Source organism: Grus americana, chromosome 9, assembly GCF_028858705.1.
Source record: "Grus americana isolate bGruAme1 chromosome 9, bGruAme1.mat, whole genome shotgun sequence".
Taxonomy (NCBI): Eukaryota; Metazoa; Chordata; class Aves; order Gruiformes; family Gruidae; genus Grus; species Grus americana.
The window spans coordinates 24,215,986-24,243,971 of record NC_072860.1 but is presented as its reverse complement, the minus strand read 5'-3'; the positions used below and the strand labels follow the sequence as shown (position 1 = coordinate 24,243,971).

Sequence of the window (27,986 nt, the reverse complement as noted above, 5' to 3'; positions counted from 1 at the left end):
AATGAGAGGAAAATGTCACAGAGGAAGACTCAGGGCCAGGTCCTGATGGCGTGTGTGTGTGTGTGTCAGCCCTAGGTGGGGAGGAGGCGGATGCAGAGGAGGCAGCGGGGTTTGCTGAGGCTCCGGGGCTGCATTTCAGAGGACCCCCCCAGCTCCTTCACTACGCGCTTGGTGCCCTCTATGAGGATGAAGACCCGCGAGGAGAACTCACCCTGGTGCACAGGGTCGGTGAGTGAACGAGCATTGCTTTTAGTCATCGCAGCAAATGGGGGAAATAGTCTCAGAAAGAGGATTTGGGACGAGAACGGTGCTGGGCTGGCCGGGCTTAAGCTATCAGGAGGAGCAGAGAAGGGGTGAGCATTAGTCCTGCTTTCTGCCTGTCCTCCACGCCAGCAGGGAGGAGGCATCGCCACGTGTCCCATCCCAAATGGGACATGTTTGAGGAACAGGGAGGCGCCTCGGTCGAGGCTGCTGCTGCCTGGATGCGGCGGGGAGGGATGCGGAGGGAGGCATGGGAAAAGTGAGCAGTGCAGCAAGCAAGGGATGGGAGGCTTCTTGGAAAAACAGGGTGTCTGCACAAAGCCCCAGAGGCAACAGGCAGAAAGATCCTGTTCATTCCGGGGGCGAGACGACTGCGTGGGTTACTGCAATGCACAACATCCACCAAAGCTGGTCTACTGAGAACAAGCCCTTGGGAAATGCTCCCTTTCTCCTGTGGCCAGGAAAGGGGGGTGTGGGGACGTGTGTGTTTACAAGTCCTTTTATAATAATTGCAGAGATTTTTGCTTAAGATATGTGCATTCTTGTTTGAGGGGGAAAAAAAAACCACCACCAAACTCTGGAGATTCAGATCCTTTTTGATGCTTTGGGCACATTCTCCAGGAAAAGCACAGACCGATCCATGGGCTGGCCAAGGGCTTGGCACAACTGGTGGCAAACAGCACATGAGGGCACACAGTCATGGGAGCTGGGTGCAAAGCAGCACGTCCGTGTGGCTTCTGTCAAGCTGCTTTGCACCCCACCTGGACTTTGCCATGACTTCAGTCCTTCCACCTGAAAGGCGGAAACTTCACCACGTAAAAGTATTGTGAGTTGAAACCCTGTGCTTGCTTTCTGATGAGAGCAGTAAGTGCTGGTGGGTCACCAGGGAGGGATGAGATTTCTTATTTTCGTTATGTATGTCCTGTGATTTTTGTATGAGCTCTAATTACTCACCCAAGCACTGTGCCCTACAGGCAAAAATCAGGAACAGGTCTTGGCTTTAATAAAAAATTAACTTATTTTTATGAACAAAACTGTTAAGACCTCCCAAATCACACAGCATCCAGACGGACTCAACGACACTGATAACCAATTGGGAAACCGATAAATGAGATAACCACAGGCAAAAGTATCAGGCCTAGAAACCACAATCAAATATTTATTGACCAGTTTTTGCATGTTTTATTTATGTTTAGCCACATAAATTTGGGTGTTATCAGTCACAGGTGAGCATCTGCGCTTTTTCTAAAGCTGAAGCTTTGCAGCACGTGATGGTTTGTAGGAAAAGGTGGTGGAAAAATGAAACTTGTAATGGTTTAGTAAGTTCTTTTACCTCCCAAATATTAATTTATTCCTTATACTTTCAGACATATTTTTGTGCTGCTATCTATATTATAAAAATACAGCTTTAAACAATAAGCTGGTGTAAGCAATTAACTATTTTCTATAGCTTGAATGACTTTTTAATGTAGAAGCATGATGTTTTCAAGGGTAATTTGTATTCTTCTCCTGAAGTAGGAATTTATAACCTGTTCCAAGTGGGAGCACTGGGATTCTGAATGTGTCTGAAAGCTTGGGCATTTGTTCAGCTTCAGAAAAAGAACAGTTGGGTGCTGAGACCTAGAGGAAATCTGGCCTCACATAGAAAATTGCTGGTGAAAAGCAACCAGCCTGCTGACTTACTGTTAGCTAAAATAATCTGCCAGCTCGCTTTCAGGTGTTGTTCAAAATCCCCTTCCAAAAAGCCTCCAGCCATGGCCATAAAGCCTCGAAGGCAATAAACGGACCGTGTGTATAGCATCTCAATGTCTCCAGGATATTTTAGCAGAGAGTAACGTTTGTGTTCCATGCCTTTCTTAGTAGACCCCACAAAGAGAGAACGTGAGGGTGTGTGGGTCCACACATGTATTTGGGTGCAAGGGAGAAAAGGAGGGTGGGGAAGGTGATGGAGGAATGCATTTCCATATTTTGTTGTTGTTCTATATAGACTAACCCTTTTTTCATATCCATGAAGAAGAAAGGAAGTGATAAATGTGTATTATGCTTTGTTTTCCTAAAATAAGACTTGAACTATGCTGTTAAAGTTCACTGACTATGCTTAAATAGCACTGCATCCACTGCAATAGAAGAACATCAAGGAGAGCCTAGCCAGGAGAAAAGGAGATTCTGTCCCACAAAATACTTGTAATTATATATAATTATAATTAGATTAGGTGCAAATTCACTTTTTCTGAAGGCAAAATATTTGCTCTTAAAAAGTAGTTTTGAGTGCTCTTTTGGGAATTACAGCATTTAAGGGAGTAAATTCCAGTTAAAGTCCCACCTTTCCCTTTATTTATACTCTACAATTTGAAGAGAAATTTGGGAATCTCCATTTGCGTCCATCTTTTGGGATGACTCAGTGATATTTGCAGTGCTACCAGCATTAACGCTACCGACATGAATACTTTTTTTCTCAGATTGACAATGTTGTGCAGGTTCCTTTTTATACTTGTGCATCTGGAACAATAGGTAAGAGCTCGTGGGAGCATTTTGTCTGGATGCTCACTAAGCCTTCTGTGGTTTGTTTTTTTTGGTTTTTTTTTTTTTTTATTTCAGTTTGCCTTGATAACACTTTTGGCAATGACTGTAGCTTGAGCTGTGAGGATTGTCTGAATGGAGGCAGATGTAACAGTGACCACAGCGGCTGTGTTTGCTCACCTGGGTGGACCGGCATTATCTGTAATGAAAGTGAGTACGGAGTGTTTGAAAGGTGGGGACTTTGTCCTGGTGCTGCGACACTGCAGATAGGGAGGAAAGAAGAATAACCTGTTGTACTTTTAATCTCTAAAGCTCTCTAAGGAGCACAGTTGCCTCATAGGTGGATCAAAATTTTATTGTAATGCGGCACATCATTAAATAGAAATTGTGAGGGATGCTACAGTATACAAAATGAACCCTCCGACAGCGAGGTCTCTGCCCTCCAGTGCGGTGCAATGCCCCTTCCTAAGTATTTGGGTTGGTGCTCATTCCTGTTCGCTCTGCTGCTGAACAGTGCCAAGGTTTGCCTGCCATGCTTTGCTGCACAACTTGCCTCGCTGACTTTGAGAAGTCTGTCCTGGCAGGTGGTGTGACAATCTGGGTGGACATAGATGCTAAACTTGATTTTTCCTTTATAACATCCCAAGACATTGCTTTTTGTTTGGTTGGTTTTTTCTCTCTAGTATTGGTAAATTTTTTCTCTGGTATTGGGCCTGGTTGTTTTTTTCCATATCATTCTTTTTATTATTAACATAATTTTCTTGGGATGGTTGATTTTTAATATTGGCAATTGTATTTTTCAGAATCCTCTTGCCAAATTGACCACTGCCCTTTGTAATCACTTCCTACTCTCCTCATTCCTGCCTCCTGGCAGAAGATCTTTCTGGTTCAGAAGTATGTGTCGAAACCAACTGGAAAGATAGAGCAGTGATTTCTTGACGTACCACGTGCCGTTCTTCACGTGCAGTTCGGCAAAACTTGTGTTGCTTGTCTGAGACTACGCACAGCACTCTCTCTGCGTGTTTGAGATGGGTCCCTCCATTTCATGGTGGGATGGCCCATCACATTCAGAAAGTCTGGGCTCTCACTGATGAGACAAATAGACAATGAAGAATTATTACTTAGCATGGGCAGACAGCAATCTTTGGGTTAGTCACTGTCAAGATTGCTTAGGAGGCATCATCACAAGGACAGAAATACAGGAAAAACAGCAAATGATTGAAACCAACAGTCTGCCCATAGTTATTCTGGGAGACTGATCGTGGGTTTGGTTTGTCAGCACTGGGGACAGCTGAATAGGAAGGAAATTAAAATGATAATTTCTAGTCTACCTAAGACAGTTCAAGGTATCAAGTTAGGATATTCTTACTTCTATTCATGGTGCTCTGGTGGTTCAGGATAGACTATAAAAAATTCAAGACAGGATACAAATTCTTTAGTTTGCTGCATAAATAACAAAATTTTCGCTCTGTAATTACAGTAGGTATCATGCTTGTAATCTGGTGGAATTTGCCTCTGGAATTTAAAGAACTTTAATGGGACTGCATTATTGAGCCAAACCTGCAGTCCGATGAAGGAGGCATTGACAGTGATAAATACAATATATAACCCGTGTGAATTAGCCATATGTGATTGCTTTCACTCTTTTCTCTCACTTTCTTAATATGCAGCATAGTCCATGGGTTTAGGGTAAGCCAAACCATTGAGAAAACTGGAACTAAATTTCTGTAATAATGCACGAAAGAAAGCGAATGGAAATTGATGTGAAATGTCGAGTTTCTTAATGTACATTGATAAAATGTCAGTTAAGTCAGATGACTCCAGCAACTGTATTCACTCAGCTAGCTCAGGCTGCAAATAGTGGAGCAAGGCTTTATTTCACAATTTGTTTTGCGTTGGAGTGATGAGAGCTTTAGGAAGGAATCCCATGCTGATGTGGATCCATTTCTGCCACGATCATCTAGGGAATTTCAGAGACTATGTTGGAAAAACACAATGTTATATTTATAATAGCGTTTGGGAGAGAAAAAAAAAAATTTAAAATACTTATTTCCAAATATTCAAAACTGTGCGCTGGTTTTTAAGCTTTGTACTTAACAGGCAGTGTTTTTTGAGCCCCATGCGTTGCGTGGAGAGGAGAATTTGGATACATCGCGTAGTACTTCACATAAGTAAGCTTGGTTAATTCAGGCCTCCTTTTAAAATTATCTAGCAAATTTAGATGGATGTGTCTTATATAGAAAGAATATGACTTTGTTTAGAGCCCACTTGACTAAAAGAACTCTCTCCTTGCTCAGTTTTGATGACCGGGGTCTTATTTTGCTTCATTTCTAGTGGAGGGAAAGGATGTCTGGGCCCATTCATCTTCCCTGCTCTCTCCACAGCTTGCTCCCCCGGGACGTACGGCAGAGGCTGCGCCAGCGTTTGCAAGTGCCAGAACGGAGGCTCCTGCGACCCTGTCACGGGGCAGTGCCGCTGCCCGCCCGGCGTCCACGGCAGGCTTTGCGAAGATGGTACGGCTCCCCTTGCCCTGCCGGCCGTAACGCGTGCCTGAAACCTCACCGCTGCTGTCCCCTTGTTTCCGTCTAGATGCAATTGCGTGTGGTAAATCTTAGGGGCCCGAATGACAACAGTCTCCATTGTGCGAGTCGCTAGCCTTGCAGCGAACTTTTGTTTAAATAATGAGTAAGACAGAGGGGGAGAAAAAGCAAGCGCCTGGTAAGGATGGGCTGCGCAGAGCCCCGGGTCAGCAACAAGTCAGCGGGGTCTTTTCTGTAGTGCCAACTAAACGAGAGCTGATTTGGTGTTCGTGTTTTAACGCTTAACAGCTGATGCCTTGCTGTGTTTGTGCACTCAAAAGGTTGCCCGAAAGGCCTCTTTGGGAAGAACTGTAACAAACCATGCAACTGTGCCAACAACGGCTATTGCCACAGACTCTACGGAGCCTGCCTGTGTGACCCCGGGCTCTATGGGCGCTTCTGCCATCTTAGTAAGTCCCCGTAATTTTTTAGATCTGTTTATTTAACACATGCGCAACAGAATGCTCTTAAAAAGATTCCGCATCACGTATAAAATGAGCGAGGCTTTGGGTTCTGCCGTGAGCTAGGAGCAGCGGGAGGACGTGACTTTTGATGTGTGCCAGGAAGCCCCAGAAACTTCATTAATCTTTTCCTCAAGCAATTAATCTTTGCCATAAGGACTGAGATTTCCTGATGCACAAAGGTGAGGACTCTAGGTAGGGACAGGCAGGTTAACACTGGGGTTCTTGGTGAGGTTAAAGTCTGGTTGGAGCTGGTTAGTTAGTGGCTGTCGATAGGGTTGGAGTGGGAGCTGAGGGGCAGGGCTGGTTGGGGCAGGATGACGGCGAAATGTTAAATGGGAATAGAAGAAATCAAAACAAAAACATTACAAAAGAGATGGTCAAGTTTCTTTGCGCTTAGAGGTTTTGTTTGTAAAAGAAGGTTGAAAAATAGTTGTGATTATTTATTTTTCATGAAAGCTTTTGTCTTGGCATGTATCGAAATATTTTTTCATTCAGAAACTTAACTAAGTTTGCTTTGAAACATTTCTGGTTCTTGCATTCACCACGTATTGCTTGAAATGAAATGAATTACTTAATAAAGGAATCATGTAAACTATATTTTACACACCCACACATTAATAGGCACTGTCATAGGAATGTGGATGTATTTGCTGAAAGTAAAATGAACGTTTTGCTTTTTGCAGCAGTTGCATTCTGCAGCACTGTGCAATTTCAAATAACTCATGCATAATTACAGAGCTAATGATTCTTTTTCATGTGGCTGCAGCCTGTCCCAGGTGGGCCTTCGGAGCTGGCTGCTCGGAGGAGTGTCAGTGCGTGAAAGAGCACACGCTGGAATGCAACGCGAGGAACGGGACTTGCACCTGCAAGCCTGGCTATCACGGCAAAAAGTGTCAGAAAGGTATAATAGAAAGCCAGATTCCCTATGTCTGCTTATTTCTTTGTCCTAGTGTTATTTCTCATTCTTCCTCCCATCTGCTTTGTTCGGCTGCTGCTGTTACTAATATATTCATTTCTACTAATTATTTTGTCTGTGGTTTTTCATACAGCAAGTGCCACGAGTGCCTGAAACCACAGGGCTTACAGGGACATCAAGGGGAACACAGCTTAAGAATGCAGGAGATTTAGCCTGATCAAATGACAACAGAAATCTAGAAACCGCATTCTAATACAACCCTAAATAATCAAGATTGTGGGAGTTTTCACTTTTGTTCTTTCCTTTTTCCACACAGACAGCAAATAAGTGGCAAAAACTGTGTTTTATGGCAGCAGGGTTATTTGTAAATGGTTTCAGTAACGCTACTTTTCCTTCAGATTTGCAGGTCTTTGAATTCAATTTATTCTTTGTAGTTTTTGGGTGTAGTTCAAAGAGAATTGTATTCCACATTCATGTTTGCATGTCTCAGTAGCCCTCTCCAGACAGTAACGCAATAAAGGTTCTCCCTTCAGATTCCTCTCTGGGCAGGCAGGAACGTGTCGGATTTATGACACTAGTTCTGCGGGATTTGGTGGAGAATAATAGTGGTGGTATTTAATATCTTTAGCATTCTTGGTGACGTGCTCACTGCTGGGGAGAGCATCCCTTGCCCAGCGCTGGCTTTGCACCATGGCGAAGAGCAGCAGAAAGTATAGACAGATGAGAAGAGTAATTCTGTGATGGCTGTAAATTGAATATATCCTTAAGTTTTCTGCCACTCTGTTTCCGGGTTGCATTTAAGCAGTAACCTCTTCGAAATGTCCGTACAAGTGTTTAAGAAGTATTTACACTTTGTTATCAGCACCTTTAAAATGTACATTATAATATATTATCTGCCAAATTATTTTCTGACTTGTGTTCGGTTTTCTTAGCTCTTCCTTTTTCGTATGCACGTTCTGCGTCTACTTGTGTTTTGCAGTGTGCACACCTGGCTTTTACGGAGCTGGTTGCAAACTGAGGTGCAGCTGTCCTCCTGACGTTCTGTGTGATCATGAGACAGGAGTCTGCAAGCATCCATGTCCACCTGGGTTTCATGGAGAAAAATGCCATTTATGTAGGTACTCACTGCATGTTTCCCTGGGAGGCACACTTTGGATGGGAAAGCTTACTCGGGAAACTTATGTTCAGATATAGAAGTTGCAAATAAAAGGTACATTTGTTGATAATGAGTTGGCAGTTCCCCACTGAAGCCAAACTGATATTTGGAGCCTGGCAACTGCTGTGTCGCTCTGCTTGCAAAGGGCGAGGCACAAGGCTGAGGCCGGTTACTAAAACTGACGTTTGTCCAGGTAACTACGGGACCTTTTAAAGCTTCAGGCACAGATTGTCTAGAGCTCTGCTGCAGTTAATTACAGACCACCGGTTGCTGAGACACTGATGCTAACGTAGATCACTTGGTACCAGCACAGCTCAGTTGAAAATTGCTGGCGGTAGTGTCTCCTAACGTCTTCACAGTGCTTCCTTATCCTAACCGTGTCTTTGGGTTTCTTTTGACCAGCTTGTCAGCCTGGGAGCTTTGGGGTCAACTGCCGGCAGAGGTGCAGCTGTGGAGAAGCACCGTGCGATACGAAGACAGGGCAGTGTATTTGCCCAGCTGGGAAGACTGGTGCTACGTGTGAGCAAGGTGTGTTTGGTGCTGGGCTAGGGTAGTGAGTGTCTTGCTTTGGCAGACACAATAAGAAGTGGAATTATTCTGTTTCCCACCAAAACTGCTGCAACGCAATAGGCTTCATTTGTGGGAGGGGTAAAGGGTGCAGAACATATGACATCCGTCACATGGGATTGCTTCTGAGGGAGGGAGAAAATGATTCAGTTACCCTGATCCCTCTCTCTGCTCCAATTACTAATAGTGATTTGTATGCTGGGCTGGGATAATCCAGTTGGGCAGAGATATTGGGGCATTGCAGCAGCTCTGAGTCCCAGAGCAGAGCTTGGGACTGCGCTCCATATGTGCTCGATGTGCCTCAGAAACTGCTGAAGGGTCTCGGCCAAAGACAGCTATTGTGAGACCAACAAATGAAGGACCTGGAACAGAGGGAGGAATTACAAAAGGTAATTGTGGGTAATTAAGTAAGCTGAATGGAGACCTGGGCTCCACCTCACATTCTTCTAAACTGGATGACCATCCTGTCCCCCACTCAGCCCAGCAAAAATACAAAAGCAGCCCTCCCCTCCTGCATCTGTCTGCCTATTACTGTCCTCTGCAGGTTTGATTTGCTGAGTGCAGTAATTCATTTTTCAGATATGTCCAAGTGCTCCCGACATTGCTGTATCAGAAACCAAACAAAAAACGAGGCACACCATGACAGACGTGGGAAGAGGGCTTTTGGGTCTGTCTTTTGATGTGTTCTTGTGTGCTGCAGTATGGAGGTGTGTAGAGAGATAGTGTAACAATCCTTTATCCAGCTTAGTTTTACTGTTATTTTTAAATTCTACCAGGTAACAGCAGTAATCTGTAATTGCCTTGAAACAGAAAATGGCCGTGGGAGCATCTCACGTGCTGTTTTTTTCCTAGACTGCCCGGCTGGCCGGTGGGGACCAGACTGCCAGTCCTCCTGTGAGCCCTGCGCCAACGGGGGACAGTGCAACAGAGAAACCGGAGCCTGCGACTGTCCCCCCGGCTACACCGGGGCATCCTGCTCTGCAGGTAAGTCCCCCGTGAAAAGAAAGTCAGTTTGAAAATTCGACTTATGGTTTGATTTTAAGCTTCTGGCTGTTTTGTGAGATGCTTGTTATGTTAGACACACTGATCCAAGATAAAGGACCCTTCAGCTTCAGGAATTCCCCAGGTTGGATTTGACATTATTTAACGGAGGGAGATTACAGATAAATGCAAATGACAAGCTAAACTGCATCCCAAATCGATGTTATCATTAGACCTAATTTATGGCAATGTATACTTACAAACACGATGTTTAATAGCCACAATACATTGTAACTCTGGTTGCTTGGCAAGAGGAGCCAACCAATTGGCCTGCATGGCATCGCTCTGGGGTCATGTTTGCAGCAATACTCCTTGATGTAGCTAACTCAGGATTAAATAGCAGTGAGGAGGAGTATCAGCGCTGGCTCTGCAGATCCACCAGAGACCATCTCTGCTACCGTGGCATGGCTCCTTACCTCGCCTAGGATTATTAAAGGCTGCCTGGGTATGGCTGTCGTGCTGGCATAGATAGTCTCTCAGGGACGGCACTGCTTCATGCGAGACCTCACTGGTGGCATATTCCTTCTCCTTGCTAGTCACAAACTCGCTTTTGACAAGGGTTTGCTCAGCATTCTTTTTCTTCCTCTGATTGATCCTGATGTGCATGAGAAGTACCCGAAAGTCACTCAGGCTATTCCCGCTTTACAGGACTCAGCCCCAGACTCCCAGTATACAAATTACAGATGTTTCTTTCATTTTGTCCTTTTGATTTCTGGATTCAGCTAATGCATGTTTTAGGGGGCAAGCTGTTGCTATCTTGTTTGAAAAGATCAGTCTGTGCTTGAGTTGCTATCTAGGTGAAACTGCAGTCTGTTCATCTGTTTTCAGCCTGCCCCGATGGTTACTATGGGCAAAATTGCCTGCTGTTATGCAGCTGTAGCAGCGGTGCTCAGTGTCACCACGTCACCGGAGAGTGCACATGTCCTCCTGGCTGGACTGGCCACGGCTGCAAACACCGTAAGTCAAATGCGTATTCGCTCCCCAGGGCCCGCGGTATCTCCCAGGGACTTAGCTGCAAAAGTAAGAACCGGCTCTGTTTGTTCTTAGTCTATTATGGTTTTTTAATATACTTTTGCTAATCTTATTGCTTCTGAAATTGTGTGTTTATGGGTTTGCACAGCCTGGGTGGTTATAATCCTTAATTATTTAGGTTCAAAGTATTGAAATAGATGGCTGATGAAGTGCAAAGTATTGATATAAGCTCTTATTTCAACACTATGGATCCCTTTACCCAATACCATCTGTCCTGTCAGCGTTTTGACTGACAGTTTTGGTTTTCATTTTCAGTGCAGATTAGTTCTAAGATTAATTCTCAATTTTTCATTTTGTTTAGGGGAGATTTATTCAACAAGTGAGTGTCATGTACAGTCGTGTGTCTTAAGGTCACTTCTTAACTTGTGAATATAAATGCTGAGAGAAATTCTGTTCTCTGGAAGAGCAGAGCATCCTTCTGTTGACTTTAGCATCGCTCTCCATATTGATGCCTGTGTAAAAGTGCAGATTTGCCCTTTTTGGATAGCACCATATAAATGTTAAGCCATCCTACCTGATTCTTTCCTTTTCCTGTTTCACATCTTTTCTGCTTGATTTGTTATGATCCCTCTTGCAAAAAGCCAACAGAATACAAAACTGACTCTAAACTTGGTCTTAAACATAAAATCATATAAATTCATTGCCACTGTTGGCAGCAGTAAGTTTTGCACCTGGCTCCTCAGGCTTGGTACTGAAGAAAGCTCTGGGAAAATCTGAAGTTTCCACCAATATGCATATTTAAAAAATCAAACCAGTTGATAATGTGTAGAGCCATTTAGATAGCTTTCCATAACTCCCTAGGCTGTCTAAAAAATTAAGAGACCATGGCAAAGTAAAGCTTTTATTTCCATTCAAGCTAAAACATGAGAAAAGTTATTTTGCAGAGATGCCTCAGTAAGGCAACTCTTCCAACTATTGCAGACTGGGCATGAAACAGATGCCCAAATCCAAAACCAGGTTTCTGTTGCCCTAATTGGCATTTTCATCTTTATCCTTACAAGAAAGGAAGGAGATGCTGTGAAACATTGTCATAATCGTGTCAGTGTTATGTGATTATTTTTTTTTCTTTTTTTAGAATGAAAGCAGTAAGGTGTTTTAACTAAGATTGTGAGATTTCTCTGCCTGTGTCCATGTTACATTTCCCAGTATTTTGAGGAAAATACGGAGGCTACTCACAAATCTGTCTGGTTTACCCATTAGCTATTCTGCTTATGCAGATTTTTGCTAAGTGAGTCAATAGCTGATATTTTATTTCCATGAGACTATGCGTTTGTGACTGTGGATTGATTGACATGGATTGACTATGAATGATTAGGTTTATGTGGATGGCATAATATCTGCCTACAAACCCCTACCTTCAGCTGAAATAAATCAGCAAAAATTGTATTTATTTCCTTGATTTGTGCCCCACGCTGCAGCTGAGAGTCTTGTCCAAAGTGCCTGTGTCTTAAGAAGCCATTTTGCATCTTTTCTGTTCTCTCATTTAGATGTAAAATAATCCATTAGCCAAGCTCAGGTTGATTCTCAATATAAATACCGCTTTACATTGCAGCCTGCAGTAGTGGCCGTTGGGGACAACGCTGCGAAAACACATGTGTCTGCAATAACAGTGACGGTAGCTGCGATCCGGTCACCGGCTCCTGCTTCTGTGAGCCAGGGTTCACTGGGAAACACTGCGAATTGAGTAAGTTGCCACTTTATCGACACTGGGAACTCGCAAAACTGAGCAGCGGAAATTGTGTTTTTCCTGGTATTTCCCTCCAGGAAGACCTCCAGGCTGTATCGCCTCCGCTCTGCCCAGCACATCGCAGGGCTCTCAGGTTTCATCGGTGTTAGATAGTTTCCCTAATTTGGATTCCAGAAAAGTTATTTTCAGACTTGTTTTGGACTCAAGGGCTATTTATAACGTTAAGTCCTCATGTGAGTGATAGGGTTGATGTATGTTTGGCTTGTGGTATAAAAGTTTCCATATTGGTTTTATTTATCCAGTTTTAGGTCTGCACTTTTTCTTCATAAATCTTTTTGTAAGGCCAGGCATACAGAAATGCTTCACAGGTACATAGCAGAAGCAAAATCAGGAAGATTTAGGGTCCTCTATTGATTAACAACGAAAATGCGCAATGGTCTTACCAGAGGCCCATGATCTCCACTAATAGAGGTCAATAGCAGATGCCTTAAGAGGATGAAAACAGGCATATGGATAATTCCTGACATGTTTCTCCAGGTTTCATCATTTTGTCACTCAGGAGCTTCTTGAGACAGAAACAATATCTCTATATTTAATCAATATCTCTATATTTAATACAACTTGATTTTTTTTTTTTCCCAATTAATATGCCTGTTTCCTTTTTGGTTCCGTGCCAACATTTGGTATCCACTTCATCTTGTGGCAGTTAGTTGCATAGTTAAGCTGCTGCTGCTATCATCATCGTTATCATTATTATTAATTATATTGGTGTTGTTAAATAAAATAAATATTTTATCTATTAGTTTAACAATCTTACAGTAGCACAGATGTAGCTACCAGAGTCTCAGTCGTGCAGGCAGAATTAACTGCCGGTGTCACACAGAAATGTCAAAACAATTAATCTGGAGCGGAGACCTAAGACAAAGACCCTGGGAAGCTGATGTTACAGCTCTTGTTGCTGTTGGCACAGAGGGAATGGGAGGACAGTTAGTTGGGAGGACCAGCTCCCGGGGGAAGAGCTGCCTGCTCCACTTCTCTTTTGCTCTTGACCTCTCTCAAAACAGCATCTCTGCAGACAGAAAGTAGCCAAATAGCTGGTTGTAATCTCCTCTGGCAAGGTAATCGGTGAAGCCACCAACAAAACATCTGGCAACCGCTAATGTTCTGTCTATGGGTTTTCTATTTTATTCAGTCTGCTTTTTTACCCCACTTTAATTGTGTGTGTGTATATATGTGTAAAAATGCGCATATATATGTGCGTGTGTGTGTGCGTGCAAGATTATAAAAGCTGTAATTCTTCCCTAAACATTTTATGCTGCCTCAGCGGTGAGATCTGTACTATCCCTGGAGAGCTCCTCTGCTCCCGAGACATCTCTGGCCTCTTGCAGCAGGTCGGGCTCTTTCCCTTTGCGGCTTTGCAGGCGGCTCAGGTTCTCCGGTGGGCTGGATGTATCTGGCCATGCATTGCAACAGCCTGCTCGAGCAGGGGGCAGGTTCTCTGTGAAGTGGACTGTGAAATCATTTGTGAAGTGTACTGACCTGTTGCCATCACCCTGAAAGTCTCAGCTCCAGGTTAAACTCCGTAGGTTTGAAGGACACTCAGCTGAGAGCCCCACGCCTATTACTGCACTGGAATACTGTTTTCCTTGCATAGATCCCCTGGACTCTTGACTGAAATTTCAAGTGAAAAGTAAACGCTGTAGAGGATCAAACTTTTACGGCACAAGTGCACTCGTATTTACTCGTTAAACTAGTGTAGGAGGTGTGATGCACGATGATCTGCAGCTTTGGGAATAGGAGGTGATGCAAATGGGATTTTGCACCGGTTCAACCCCGGGACTGAATTTCAACTGTAATTGCAAAAAATACATTCAAACAAGTCCACATTTAAACCACAGCCCGTTTTCTGACACAGATGATTGAAAGCAAAGAAATACTTAAGGTCCCTTGCTATCCTCCTGTCTCCCATCCCAACCTATAGCCTCTATAAGAGACCCAGGGGCTGGCACTAGTTAGTAGAGAGTCACCTGCGGAAGCGACCGAATTCACACCGGTTCCTCTCACTGCCCACTAAACCTCCGCACAGGCAGCACCAAACCCACCGCTTTATTCCAGACGCAGAGTTGTCTTTGAAGATCCTCATTGTTTTCTGTTCTGTTTCTTTCCAGATTGCCTGAAAATCACTTTGTTGATGTAAATGCTGAAATCATACACTTTTAAAAGAGATCTGGCAATAATCTACCTGACTTATTTAGAGGGGAGTTCACAAGCCCTTCAAACATGAGTAGAAGCCCTGTAATATTGTGTTTAGCCAAGTATATCTCTGTATTTTATCCTGTCCAAAGTACCTAATATGAATTAGGCAATTGGCCCTATTCTTAATTGATTTTCCTATAATCCTGGAAGAAATTATTTTTGTTCTCAAGTGTTGTTTTCTTTCTTCAGATAGTTGAGTACCACGCAAATCTTTTAAAACGCCTTACATTAACTGCTGTGGAAATGTAATTGTTAATCTGTCCCCCAGATGTAATGTTTTCGCTTGAATTTTTCGAAGCAGAGCCTGAAAGTCAAATACGCAACTTTCAATTTGGAGCTTTCTAAAGGAAGCCACCACATTTCATATTTTCTCCAGCTTTCTGGGGAAGGAGGATTTGCAGGAAAACAGAGGATAGGGCCTCAAAAGGACGCGCAGAAGCTGGGAGCTTCCCTGCTCCCGGCTGATGAAGTCCCAGAGGAGATGTGCACGTAAGCAATTCCAGACTAGCGTGCAAAGTGTCATCACACAGAACCTGCGAAGTCACAGGCTTTGCAACTATCAGAGGATATTAGGTTTCTGTGCAGAATTTAGTCTTTCAACACCTCAGCGTTTTTCTAAAATAGACCTTAATAAAAACAGCCCAACTTACCTGGACCCCAAGGAGAACACTTAATCACATCAGTTTTAAGGCGTTACCATTGCCTTTATTCTGCTTTTGGAAATAGTAAGAGTTCCCATGTATCTAAAAATTCCCCGTTGATCCCTGATCTGCTCCAGAATTAACCCGTCATCTGGTTTTGATTCCTCCGCTGCAGGATGCCCCGAGGGAAGCTTTGGCCCGAGCTGCGAGTACAGCTGTCAGTGCCAGAACGGAGCTGCCTGCGACCACGTGAGCGGAGCCTGTACTTGTGCGGCGGGCTGGACAGGAACGTTTTGTGGAAGAGGTACTGCTGCTCCCTCCGGACCCTTTTGGGTTTATGCAGATGTTTTGTGGGTTTGTTTGGTTTTGGGGTTTTTTTAAATGCAGAGAGCTGGTTTTACAATTTACAGCACCTGATGTAAATAAACGATTGAACTAAAATTGCAAGGCGCTTCCATCCTGACTCAGCAAAGCATTCTGCCATGTCTCTCGTGTTGAGCACATGTTTTAACGTGGTTAACATTAGATACATGCTTAAGACTCCTGCTATATCACATCTTTAGGAAGACTCTTTTTAACCAGAGTCCTGCTATTTGAACACTGAGCAGAAAGATGCTTTTCCTGCCTTACGCTTGCTTGTTCCTAGTGCATCTCTGAAATGTTTTAGGGAAAAACATGGATCTGTGCATGTTGCCGAAGGAACTCTTTAAGAAGAACAGATATGCTTTTAACTTTAATAAATCCAGCAGATCATCTTCTTTTACCCGATCATTTGGTAAAGTGTTGGAAGGGTTAGACTGGATTCCTTAGATGCATTATTGGCATCGTCTAGGGAGGGTTGCCGTCATGCTGCATCGTTGTGCACATCATAAAAAAACCAGTCTTGAATACAACAGAACCAGCACGTGGTCAGGCATTATGAACGTTATTTAAGTGTAAGTGATTGAAGATCCTACAAATGATGATCATTAAACCAAAGTCACAATTATTTTGTTTAGAAAGCAGCTTTATCAGCCCATTGCTGACAGTAGCGTTACAGCTACAATAGAGGGAAGCAGTAGCACTCACGGGCAGCTGCTGCCCTCTGATGGGAAGGGAGATGCTCCACAGCCTGACCAGTAATTGCGGCAGAGCACCCATCTGATTGCAGTTCAGTTTCCCGCTCATTCTAACCAGGAATTATTATATAAAATAAATACTCTTCAAAGATCTGCTGCAAAGCGTGCCTCCTGATTTATGGTATCTCCACTATGTCCTTCTTTAAAATGATTTACTTGAACTCTGCTTTCATAAGTCTATCTTTTTTCTTTTTTGAAATTGGAAAAGGAATATGGTTAACTGTGTTGTGGTGTAAATCTGTTCATTCCGGCAGGAATCAAAATGGGGACAGAGAAGCTAAATATCCTTCTCCAAAGTAGGTGTGAGGAATATGTCTATTGGAAAAAAAAATACAAGTCTCAGCTTCCAAATCAGTCATGTTGGACATTTTTATCTTTTTAAATTCCTGAAAGAAGATTGTGGAGGGGAGAGTAGAATTTAGCGCTTATCATTCGTAAGCCCCAGTTTTCTGCATGTTTTCTCTGAAGCAGGCAGGGTGTTTGCTCTGAGCTGACCTGTGTTACCTTTCCACATAGAAAGTTTCAACCAGAATGGTTTGGCTGCTTCCAAAAGATGAAGGAGGAGGAAAACCTGTGGGTGGTTTGCCCATGGTAGAACCTTCTTGGCACCTTTTCTCTGAAGAGCTGTAGCACTTCTGTTTTTAGGGACTCAGAGACCAGCAGGGTTTCCTTCTGGCAGGGATGTGCTTTTTGCCGTCCTCTTGGCAAGCCACCCACATCAGCCAAGCTCTGCGCCTTGCAGACGAGAACGAGGAGATTGAGACCCGGCGTGGCTGAGTTGCCTTGGACTTCTCACACACCGCTGATGCTTCATCCCAGGGCTGGGAAGGACTTTTCCATCATCACAGAAACATTGAAACTGAAACTTTTGCAGCCTTCTAAGTTCAGAGCCCTAAGAGAGGACAACACCTTCCAAAATCTAATATTGATTAATAATAATTAATATTAATATCACCCCTGCACAATGAGCGCATTTGACCCTGCAATCATTGCTTCTGGTCTTTTGCGTTGTTTCAGCACAGGATCCAGATTCAAGCTGAAATAGCAGAAGTCCCAAAATTTGCCTTTGGGGTTTTTTGGGATTGATTTTTTTTTTTCCCCCCAGATAGGAAGAAAGTACTGCTGTTCCTTTCATTAATTTGCTACCTTCAGTGTGAAGTAGGGCTTCATAGGTTTTCATGCCAGTCCCCTGTTGCAAAACACCACTTCAGTGTCCATTTCCAAATTCTTTATTGGCCACAAATTTCCATAATCTCTTCTTGTTGTTGTTAATGTAGTCTTAGCCCTGGCTAATTCTCAGCATTGGGCTTTTATAGTATATCTCTTTATGGTGAAGTTAACCAGGCTTATCCAGCTTACTCTGCCCCTGTGGATGCACACTAGCAACTGTAGAAAGCTCTTGGAGGATTTATGGCACTATGGTCAAGCGAGCTGGTATTTGTTATTTCAAACAACATTTGTGTTACCAGCTAACATGCTGCAGTGTCTTCACCGGTAACCGGTGTTCATCCTCTGGTGACACGGCCAACCTAAGGGAAAAGCACCATCGTGCCTGAGCATGCCATGGTGTTTGTGGCAGGGGCGATGCTTCAGTCATATTTCAATTTTAACTGAGTCAAGGCAAGCCTTTCGACTTGCCAAAACAGAGTATTTTGGAGGTAAGACCCAAGATCTTGTATGTGATCCAGTGCTCTCTGAAAAGAGTACGAAGAGGACAGTGTGGTGGCTCAGAAGATACTTGTACTATTCAGCGCAAATTGGTACGTACCTACCTGTATCACCCGTATCTGTATACAAATAACAGCCAAAGCCACATCATCACCCACCACCACGGGACAGTTTCCAAGCTAACCAGTAGCAGGAGATACCGTTGCTCCAGGTTGCTGTTTTGTGAGACCTTGCTGTGAATTATTCTGGAGTTGACTGGACTCCTGTGCTCTCAGCCACAGGATGCTGCCAAGAGACACTGCGCTCTTCAAAGTTCTTTTGTCTGGCCATCAGAATCTCGGTTCTCTTTTGCTCTGAGTCAGCTTCAGTCAGCTGTTCTGCATCTCCAGCTGGTATTGTTCAGTGGTACTGCTGCCTCTCCAGTCGTGATGTGACCGCATATAAAAATAATGGCTAAGAATATAGTTATTGAGACACTTTCTGAAAGAAAATCAGGCATTTTTTGACTGTGGTACATGCCTGCTCCATCTTTCAGCTCTGCTCAGTCCATTGGAAAATTGAACCTTGTGAATCTTGTAGCTCTTTCAAAATAGCTGCAAAATGAGTGGAACAGTTTCACTTGCAAAGTAGCTAATGTTTGCAAATAAGGCTGAAACAAAATAATCTACAAAGAAATGTTTTCAGTCCATATGAACAACCTAGGAAGGGCTTACTTTGCATTTTCTTGAAAGCAGCGATACAACCAGAACACTGAAGATGTACGTTTCTTCACAAAGTCTACATTACCAAAGGAAAATGAATCATTTTTGGTGGTTCCTGGAGAGTGATGCTACTAACAACGCCACTGGGTATCATTCCTGCCTGAGAGGAGAATGTTACGTACCTGGGGAGAAGGTACCCCAGGCACACGTGGAGTTCTGGCTGTTCCTGAACTGAAGCAGCAATTAATGCCTCTGCGTTCCTGGACTGTGCAAAGGCAGTAACCACAGCAAAAGGTGGCTTTGTAAGTCCTTTCTCTATCCTGTTAAAGCATAGATGCTCTAAGTAGTATTTTCTCCAGAAAGATGCCTACCATGATCACCCACTGCTGCAGGGTTTTGGTTTTAAAGCACTTAGCTAAACAGACAAGTAATAAAACAAACAAACAAAAAACCCACCCACCCCTGACCTCAAAACCTAAAAACAATCTTTCTTGTAATAAATAGCTAAATATAGCAATGCTTTCTTCCAATGAATGTTAACATCTAACATGCAGGAAGCCTGGGCCATGGGCACGCAGCAAAAGGGATGAAGGTGTGCCTGCATCCCCCGTCCCTGCTTGCAGCTCTGTTACGAGCGTGCCATGCCGAGCGAGCCGGGTCACCCTGCCCTGCACCGGGGTTGCTCTGCTCCTGTTTGGGAAGCAATTGTTATAATTGAGTTAATTCTGTGAAGTGCTGCGCATCTGCTGCTCCCGCTTTGAAGGTTGCGATTGTCTTCACTGCAACATAATTGTGTTTAACTTCATCCCCTGCTGCTCTGGTATGTGTTGCATGACCCAAGGCATGTGTCCAGTTACAGGATCAGGCCCACAGAAGAATTATCCAGGTTTGCTTGATCTGACCAAATATCCCAAAATACCACACAATTAGCCCACAAATTGGAGGCAGCAGGACTCTTGGACTTTTCCTACTGTGTGTTTATTAATTGATGCATTAATAACAGTAATGTATAGCCCTTGTGAAGTCCAGCACGCAAAGTTTGCGTTTGAACTGCTGTCTAAATCGGCACTACCTCAGGACAGGCTGACTGGGCTTCTCGGGATTTCAGCAGTTAATCATTGCCATAAGATAGCCTAGCAAGAGGTCTGTTTTAATAAGATAAAAGGGAAAAGCAAATACTGTGCATTTCTAGGAATAGCTGGCGATGCTGTGTAGTCCCTGCATTGAACAAAGAAAATCTTTTGTCAGGCTTTGAAGTCACCTGGGGTTTAGTAGGAGAAGTCCTTTCTTGTATGCTGCGCCATACACGCTACTGAAGCATAATAAATAAGGACATAAAGATTGAAACCACATGCTGGTGTCTCTTCCTTACAACTTGATAACAGCTCTCTCCCCAGTACGAACTGAACAGAGGCTGTCAGATGTGTTACGGGTTTGTATCGGTATGAGACGTTTTTCTGAGACAACACATACTTGGAAAGTGGCGTAAGCCTGAAATCTTTCATATGCCAAAGAAGAAGCTGCAGTCTGGGCAGGACGAAGGGAAGAGCAGCCTTTTGATTTTGAGTAGATGAAACAATCGTACGCAGTCACAAGCTGAGCAGGAGCTCTGAGAATAGAGGAGCCAAAGCAGATGTGTTACACTACTGCCGTCGCTGCCTGAAGGTCCAGGTTTGCCTATATCTACAGATACTGAATTTCCCCCTTGTAGCCAAAGCAGACAGCAGTTCTTTCTGTTAGAGGACTGAATTTACATTTGTGGAAGAGGCAGTACGAGTAGACTGGGACAAAGAGCCTGGGCGTGAAGAAGAGACAGGGCAAGAAACGGGAGAGGAGAGTCCAACAGTGGAAGATGCATGTGGGTAACGGTGTTACTCTGACCCGGGAGAGAGCTGTGAAACTGGTGCGGAGGGTCGCTGGGTAGTGTGAGTGATGATAATCGTCATAAGACTCTATTGGGAAGCCACTCGTTCTGATTTCATGGTAGGAGTAAGTGAATTGGGTTTTAAATAGTAGTTTATATTGAAAAGGGAGGACAGAGAGCTAAGGTTTATTAACTGCGTACTTAGTGAGCACCGTCACTCCTGAGACTGAGTGATTCTGGGGTTCTGTGGAAGGAATGGCGTACAATTGTGTATCTACAGATTTATTATCATTTAGTATAACATAATTATACAAGTAGTGGTATAATCTAAAAACACACACACATATATATGTAGACAGAGAGCTTAAATTAAGGCTATATATGCAACATAATTCCTAATTTTATTTTTTTTTACTCTGCATAGCAGCCTTAATGTTCTTGTAATGCAGCATTTGGGGCACGATGTGGCCCACTGACCGGCACCGATGGCTTATTTTCATCGCTGTCAACACTGGTATAGATGTAAATTGAATCCATGGGGCTCCTCTTCCTTACGTGTCCTAGATGATGTAGGTACTGAGCTCCTTAAGCTCCTTGGAGTTGTTCTGCTACACTTAATTTGTCTTGGTTTTCTCTACTCATTCTCTTTGCCAGGTTTTCATTTTCAGCACTGAACTGCAACACTATGGCTTATGTTCACTGTTAAAAAATCTTTAGAAATGTGTCGGGAGAGTAAATTGGAGCATAAGTTTTGCATTTCAAAAGACAGGGAGATCAGCAGGGATGACCCCCTGGTCTTGCATTATGTTGAATTATTTCCTTTTCCCTCTATCCATTATAGCAGTGCAAGTACTGGCTTGTGCGAATCCAGATCATTCTCTCTCCTGTTTTATGGCTTTTCAGTATTCTCAGCCGTATTTTTCTACGCAGAAATCTGTTGCTTGTGTAAAATGGGTCACGTTTTGCTGAGATAGACGTAGCAGAATTGCGCAGGCTTAACCTTTGAAGCACTTTTGGCTCTTAAGCGTAGTCACAGAGTGACGTGTGACAAAGCATCCATGAAAAGATGAGCAGCGCCCCATGTTTTCACATCTCTGAGCTAGAGTTTATACAAAAAAGAAACAAGAACTTGGCTTAAAAAGGATTTTTTGCATTTTCAGCTTGTCCGGATGGATTCTTTGGGCTTGACTGCCACCAGGTGTGCAAGTGCAAGAATGCTGCCGCCTGCGACCACGTCCTGGGAACATGCCGCTGCCTCCCCGGCTGGCTGGGAGAGACCTGCGAGCAGCGTACGTACAGGCTACGCTCACCATCCCTCTTCTCAAACCCTTTCAGCACTAACATCGATTTCTTCTAGGAATGTAGGATGACCTACCAGGGTACAATTTTAGATAGGTCACATTCCTTTCCAAAGATGCCAAAAAAGGGAACAATTTTTTGTAGCTGTGTAAATAATCAACTACTTTATTTTTTTTTTAAACTGCTGTTGGCACTTGTCAAACATTATAAGCATCAGTTTTTAAATAGCAGAGCTGTCTCCTACCATATGACGAATCTCTGCTTTTTAGTTTTGAGTTTAAGAGATGAAATGTTGTATCTCTGTTTCTAGTGTATCTCAATATCAATTATAAAGTGACTGATTACAAATGCACAAAGTGGAAAAATCAAAGCTGGGACTATTTTGTTAAGTGAGCTTGAGAAAATAGTTTTTTAATTCCTAGAAAAATTATTTGTTCTAAAAATAGTCAACTTCCTAGATTTTCAGAAGTACGGATTATGCCACAATCTTTGAGCTAATAAGGGGATTTTGTATGTTTGTGCGTGTACATATATAAAATTGACTCTTCTGAGAAATTGTTCACTAAATTTCATGGGAAATTAAATTGTTTTCTTTAGCTACATGGCATTACATATGGAGATCACTGAGCCCATTTGCAAAATTTAGCAAATATGTTTTCTTTTAAGATTTTCAGGTTTTAGCTTCTCAACTTCCTAGTTTCGCCTTACGATGATGTCATGGTCTAGACTTCCTTTTGAAAATATGACTGCTGTCTGCAGGACTGTGTTGTAGAGCTGGGGTCCAAAGCAGCAGTGTACAAGGAGCCAACTTTTGTTGTTAGTGAACACTTTCCGAAGACTTCTTTAATCAGAAGATCAGTTTAATTTAGAAAATAGAGAGAAAGGGTACTTGCATTGAAACAATCGTATTTCATGGACGTGCACCATGATATAATCATCCCAGTTTGAGGGCTGCGTTTGATAACATATTTCTGTCGTTTGCCCTGCACCACGCAGCCTGTCTTCTAAAAGGGCTTCTGCTGTAAAATCCCCTGCTCTTTTGGTTTACAAGAGGGTCAATGTTGGTGAATCTTCCCACTTTTTAGATATTTCTGCAAACATCCCACCATTGCAGGCCTTTTTGCCTCCTTGTGGCCCCCCCATAGGAACGCTTGGTTCTCTGTCTCCCACTGCCTGAAGATGGTGATGGTAATACTCCACCATGGGCGTAGATTAGTGAGCTGACCACAAAATAAATGCAGAGCCAGAGCCATGTAGCCATGCCACAGAGCAAAAAAGATGCTGCTGAACAGGTACAGTGTTTGCTTCTTGGTCACAGCCCACTTTTACTGCCCTTCAGCCGAGCCATGGCATTAGCGATGTGTCACCTTGGCCCTTCCCTACTCTTTACACTGCATTAGGGATGGGAAGCTTTGTTCCTACATATTTTAAGTTCAATTAAGAAATTGAGCTCTTTGTCACCGGCTTTCTGTGCCCTCCTCTACTCGCATGAGAAAATATTTATTCTCTTGCACCGCAGCCATTAGAGCTTTATGCTGGGTTGATTTATTCCTCTTGGTGGTGAAGATGCCAAAGCCTCTGAGGTCTCCTTTGCCTGTAAGCAAAAGATCAAGGTCAGTTAACGGTGCAAAGAGTAACCTGTTTTTCTCTTAGCTAAACAATGAATCTTCATTTTGATTTTAAGACCTCAGCCACCGCTCCAAAGCTGCTCAGATAGGGAACACAGGTTGGAGACACCGGCTCACCACTCCCCATCCTTGCTGGGTGTTTAATATTCACCTTGCCGGTTCCTGGGACTCGCCAGCTCTAGCAGCTGGAAGGACAGCACTCGTGTTCAAGTAATCAGATTGCAGGCAATGTGCTGGAGGATATTGAGGAATAATTTTGACATCATGGGATTTGAATTGATCTTAAGCTGGCCACGCAGTGCATTTTATACGCTGCTATCTAATTATGGGCGATACGGTCAGTAATGCCTTTTGTTGAAGCTGCCTAACACTTCCCATTACAAGACTGTGTGTTTCAATTGCTTGTAAATGAATTATATTAATCTGGGATGAAATCTGCCAAGCAAACTCTGCCTCAACTAAGGCTGTGTTTGGTGATTTATTTTTTTTTTATTTTAAGGTGGGTTTTTTGAGTTTCTGCCTAAGATATTTTAGACTTCCAAGAAAGAGGTTTAGAAAAGGTGCATGGCCTATGTTTAAAATAAACTTTTTGTTGAATGTCATGATGCCTCAGTGATATAGAAGTGAGGACTTGACGTTTGGCATCTCTTTTGTGCCAGAGATGTAACCTTCCTTTCTGTCTACAAACTCGTCCAAATTTCGCAGTTTCCAAAAACAACCAAACAAAAAGCATAAAAAAAAAAATCTCATGTTGTGTATAGACTGTAGAAGCTGAACACAATTCAGCATCTGCATTTTGCCCTGACTCTATTACTACTAAAAATGTCTCTTTCTGGAGCTGTTGGGGCTCAGCAGGATTTCACAGAAGCAGTTCCTTGTGGTAGAACGAGACCACATTGGTTTACAAAATAAATGAGTACGGAAAGATCAGCTCTGCCAGACTCTCTGCTCAGGGGCACTGATAACCAGGGGTTTGACGTTTTGTGGTGCATGAGCACTTGACTTTGCAAATTCCCTGTTCTTTTAAAGCTGAAGCTTCATTTTGGGGAGAACAGTCTATGGGAGCTGCATGAAATCAAAGCTTCTGGGCACCCTGTTGAGCCTTAGTGCCTATCGTTTCCATGTGATCCCCAACGTTTTTGATGGCTGTTGACTTCCAGTCTGGATGTTTTGGTCTCCAGTTTCATGTGTTCGTTACTCTGCGTGCAAAAAGGTATTTTAAAGACTGCGAATGAATAATTCCTCCTCTTGCAGAGGAAAGGCCCTGAGAGGAAAATTTTTGAAGCAAGAAGTTGTCTAAGAATTTAAACCTTTCTATTACTTCTTCCCTTTGCACTCATCATGAAGAAAGGAGAAAAGTCCCATGGTTATTTGTACATTCAGTTGTGGAACTTGATAAAATAGTTTCAATATATCACTTGTTACCTTATTCTTCAGAAAAGTAGTTTGATAATCAGGATGGTCCTACAGAGAAGCTAAAAAAAAATTTGTATCCACCCAATAGAATAATAAAAATTTTCTTTTCCAAAAATTTCTGCTTTCTTACCAGAATTTTCACTGGAAAACTCTTTTGTCTTCTCAGTAAGCATAACAAGAGCTTTGCACGCATACTCCAAAAACCTCCCACAAACCACTAGTAACCAGTCAGGGGACCTGGTTATGAGCTGGTTTTTCCTTTGGCTTGGTTATGATATAGTTCTGGTCTGTATTGTGGAAATATTTAGTTCTGCTCCCAAAACTGAGCCAGAGCTCTGTAGGATGGGCTGAACCTTTAACTTGGCAACCAAGGCTCATTTGCAGAACAAACTTTTAACTGTGATGGGACTGAGCTCCTGCACTTTCTTGTGGTTTCAACATGGATGGAGTCCAAGCGATGACAAAAATGAACACTGTTGAAAAGTCCTGGGAGAAATGGTGTCTGTGAGAACCGCACCAGGAAGCTGGAAGTCCTCAGATGGGAAGAAAAGGGCTGAGAATGGGTCAGATACTGTCAACCAAGTTCACCCCTGAGGTCGAGATGGTTTCGCTCCTCCCTTCAGTCCCCAGGGACATGTCCTCCCACAGCACTGCATCTTGTTCTGAACACTGACACCCTCAAAGGCATAGAGGTTTTGGTGAAAGGTCATTGTTTTGGTCTGATCCTGGGGGATGTCATCTACAACAAATGCAGGACACTCTTGAAACTTCTGGAATAGGCATCTGGGCTTTTTTTGCCTCTCCCAATGCGTGCCAGCAGCGCTTCAGGGATGAGAGGCTCTGACAGCTTCATACAAGTGAAGGAGAACCTCTGCAAGGCAGGCACAGAAACCGTGCAAGGAGGCTATCCAACTTCATCAACTTGTTTTGTATTCCGTGAGTGATATCTGAAGAAAACAGAGTTAGCAGCATTGTCTGTTTTCCACCATTTAAAGCTATCCAAATCTCCAGTGCAATGGAGACTGCAGGAGTTTTATCACTGCCATTTTTCATAGGCAGCAGCACTGAAAACGGAGCTGCAGCAAGTGTAGGTTTGCGAGGTGACTGTGTTAAGTTTTCACCTGGGAGCCAGCTGCTTAACCGAAGGCATTGAAAATATCACCCCTCTCTGACCAAAGAATGAGACTCTGGGTGAACAAAGGCATCCAGCTGTGAAAAATGAACACTGAAAACAATGAAGTTGTCAGTTCTCTTACCAGGATGCAAATAAATACCCGGGCTGTCGAGCTGGCAGTTCTGCTGGACCATTAGTTTAGCACAAAGACATTCTGCAGGGCAGGGGATGACAGCTGATCCGTCAGCAGAGCAATCCTGCCCTTCATTAAAAACCTCTTCAGAACATGCTATGATGCATATTTTTAAGCCATGTTATTTAGCGTCAAGCATAATTAATATATGAACTTAGACACCCTTATGATGTGAAAAGTGTCGTCGGAAGCCAGTTTCAAACTGATTTCCCTGGTGTTGGGTTGTGTCTCAGGTTTTCTTTGTGCAATGCCTCCTTTGATACTTCCTGATGGGCTTTTATGGACTTCTCTCACTGCAGCCTGCCAGGGGGACAGCTACGGGCCAGGTTGCAGCCACACTTGTCACTGTCACAACGGAGCGCTCTGTCATCACGTAACCGGGACGTGCCTTTGTAGCCCGGGGTGGAAAGGAGCCACCTGCCAAGAAGGTACGGTCGGAAATTCAAACCCCTGCCAGAGGATTATAGGAGGGGAAAAAAAACCCACCTTCTGCTCATGGGAGATTCGTTGGTATTTTAATTATCAGCTCATTGCCACGTGTTGTCATTGGGTTTGTATCTGCAAAGTAACACGGCTCGGTCCATTAAATAAATCTGTGGTGCCGTGTTGCAGGGGCTGGGTGCAGGAGCTCAGCGTACATGGGGCAGAGGGAGCTGAAACAGAGTCATAAACTGGAAAGAGAACTGGTTTTGAAAGCTGGCTGATTAAGGGAGCAAAGGTCCATAAAACTCCCATTTATGACACTGAAACAAAACTGTTTCTTTTCTATGGCCTGCTTTACCGTCCCGTGCACCCGACTGATCCACGTCATTACCGTACGCTGTTCCAGACATAGGCTAAATCCAGAACATGTGAAAGGCATTGGGACTTCCAGCCTTGGCAACTAGACAAATACGTGTGACTCAAACACAAGCCCAACTCCAAGGAGTCTTAAGAAAAGAGGCTGGCAAAGAAAGGCTGTGCTGAGGCTTACATTACACCTCCTAATCCCCTGCACCCAAGCTGTTAGAAAAAGTCTGTCCATCCCTGTTGTGCAGGGCTCCTTTTTCTGTGCCTTCCCCTCAAGGTATCTGGCCCTGTAAGCAATTCTGTGGAGCTGGGGTTGCGAGGCTGCAGGGCTCTTGGTGCTGCAGATGCTTCTGCGTGAGCTGGGGGTTGGAGTCAGCATCTCCACGCAAGCAGCGGCTGCCCTTCAGTGTACAGAGAGGATGCTTAGGGAAAGGGGATGAAAGCTAATAGGGCTAGAGGGATATATAAATTAAGTTGGTCCCCCTTTAAAACCTAATATGCTCTTTCTATGAAGGAATAAAAAGTTGAGAATGCACCAAACCATTCTTCACGATGACGTGTAGAACACAACCTAAAATTTTCTGGTTGTGAACATTGTGACATTGTCAAACATACTCTTTTTCTTTAACGATACGTTTGGGGATTTCTTTTCTCTTTGGAAGTGAGGTAGAATAAGTGTGCGAGGCTGGGTGAGCCATCCTCTGGTGACTGTGCTTTTGCAGAGTGAGTAATTGCTTCTGTTAACATCTTAAAAAGGTGCCACTCTGGCACATGACAGAGGTGTGTATTTTTTTCTGCCAAAAAAAAAAAATGAGGTCCTATCCATAGGATCTGGTTGTGATGGGAATTAATAAACTCGCTTAATTAAAATTAGGTAAACTGTAAAATATCATCAGCTAGCTGTGGGTAGCAAGACCAGTTAGAAAGAGTTGTGATTTTAAGAGGACTGTACAAAGAAATGCTGAAAACAGGGAAATCAATAACTCTACTTCATGTTGAGAAAACTGATAGGAACGAAGATGTATTTTTCATAGGTGCAAAGAGAAAATCTCGAGGTCATTTGGTGGGTCATAGCT

At 43.5% G+C, this 27,986-nt stretch overlaps 1 protein-coding gene across 1 annotated transcript in view; it reads left to right on the top strand.

Moving 5' to 3' along the window:
- LOC129210222 (multiple epidermal growth factor-like domains protein 6) overlaps nt 1–27,986 on the top strand; it is a 201,607-nt gene that overhangs the window by 152,457 nt on the left and 21,164 nt on the right. Inside the window, exons 13-25 of the mRNA XM_054835924.1 lie at nt 70–228; nt 2,860–2,991; nt 5,166–5,294; nt 5,642–5,770; nt 6,591–6,725; nt 7,720–7,854; nt 8,299–8,424; nt 9,316–9,447; nt 10,333–10,461; nt 12,089–12,220; nt 15,296–15,424; nt 21,632–21,760; nt 26,421–26,549. Of these exons, the coding sequence (XP_054691899.1) occupies nt 70–228; nt 2,860–2,991; nt 5,166–5,294; nt 5,642–5,770; nt 6,591–6,725; nt 7,720–7,854; nt 8,299–8,424; nt 9,316–9,447; nt 10,333–10,461; nt 12,089–12,220; nt 15,296–15,424; nt 21,632–21,760; nt 26,421–26,549 (1,725 nt within the window). The remainder of the gene's footprint in view (nt 1–69; nt 229–2,859; nt 2,992–5,165; nt 5,295–5,641; nt 5,771–6,590; nt 6,726–7,719; nt 7,855–8,298; nt 8,425–9,315; nt 9,448–10,332; nt 10,462–12,088; nt 12,221–15,295; nt 15,425–21,631; nt 21,761–26,420; nt 26,550–27,986) is intronic.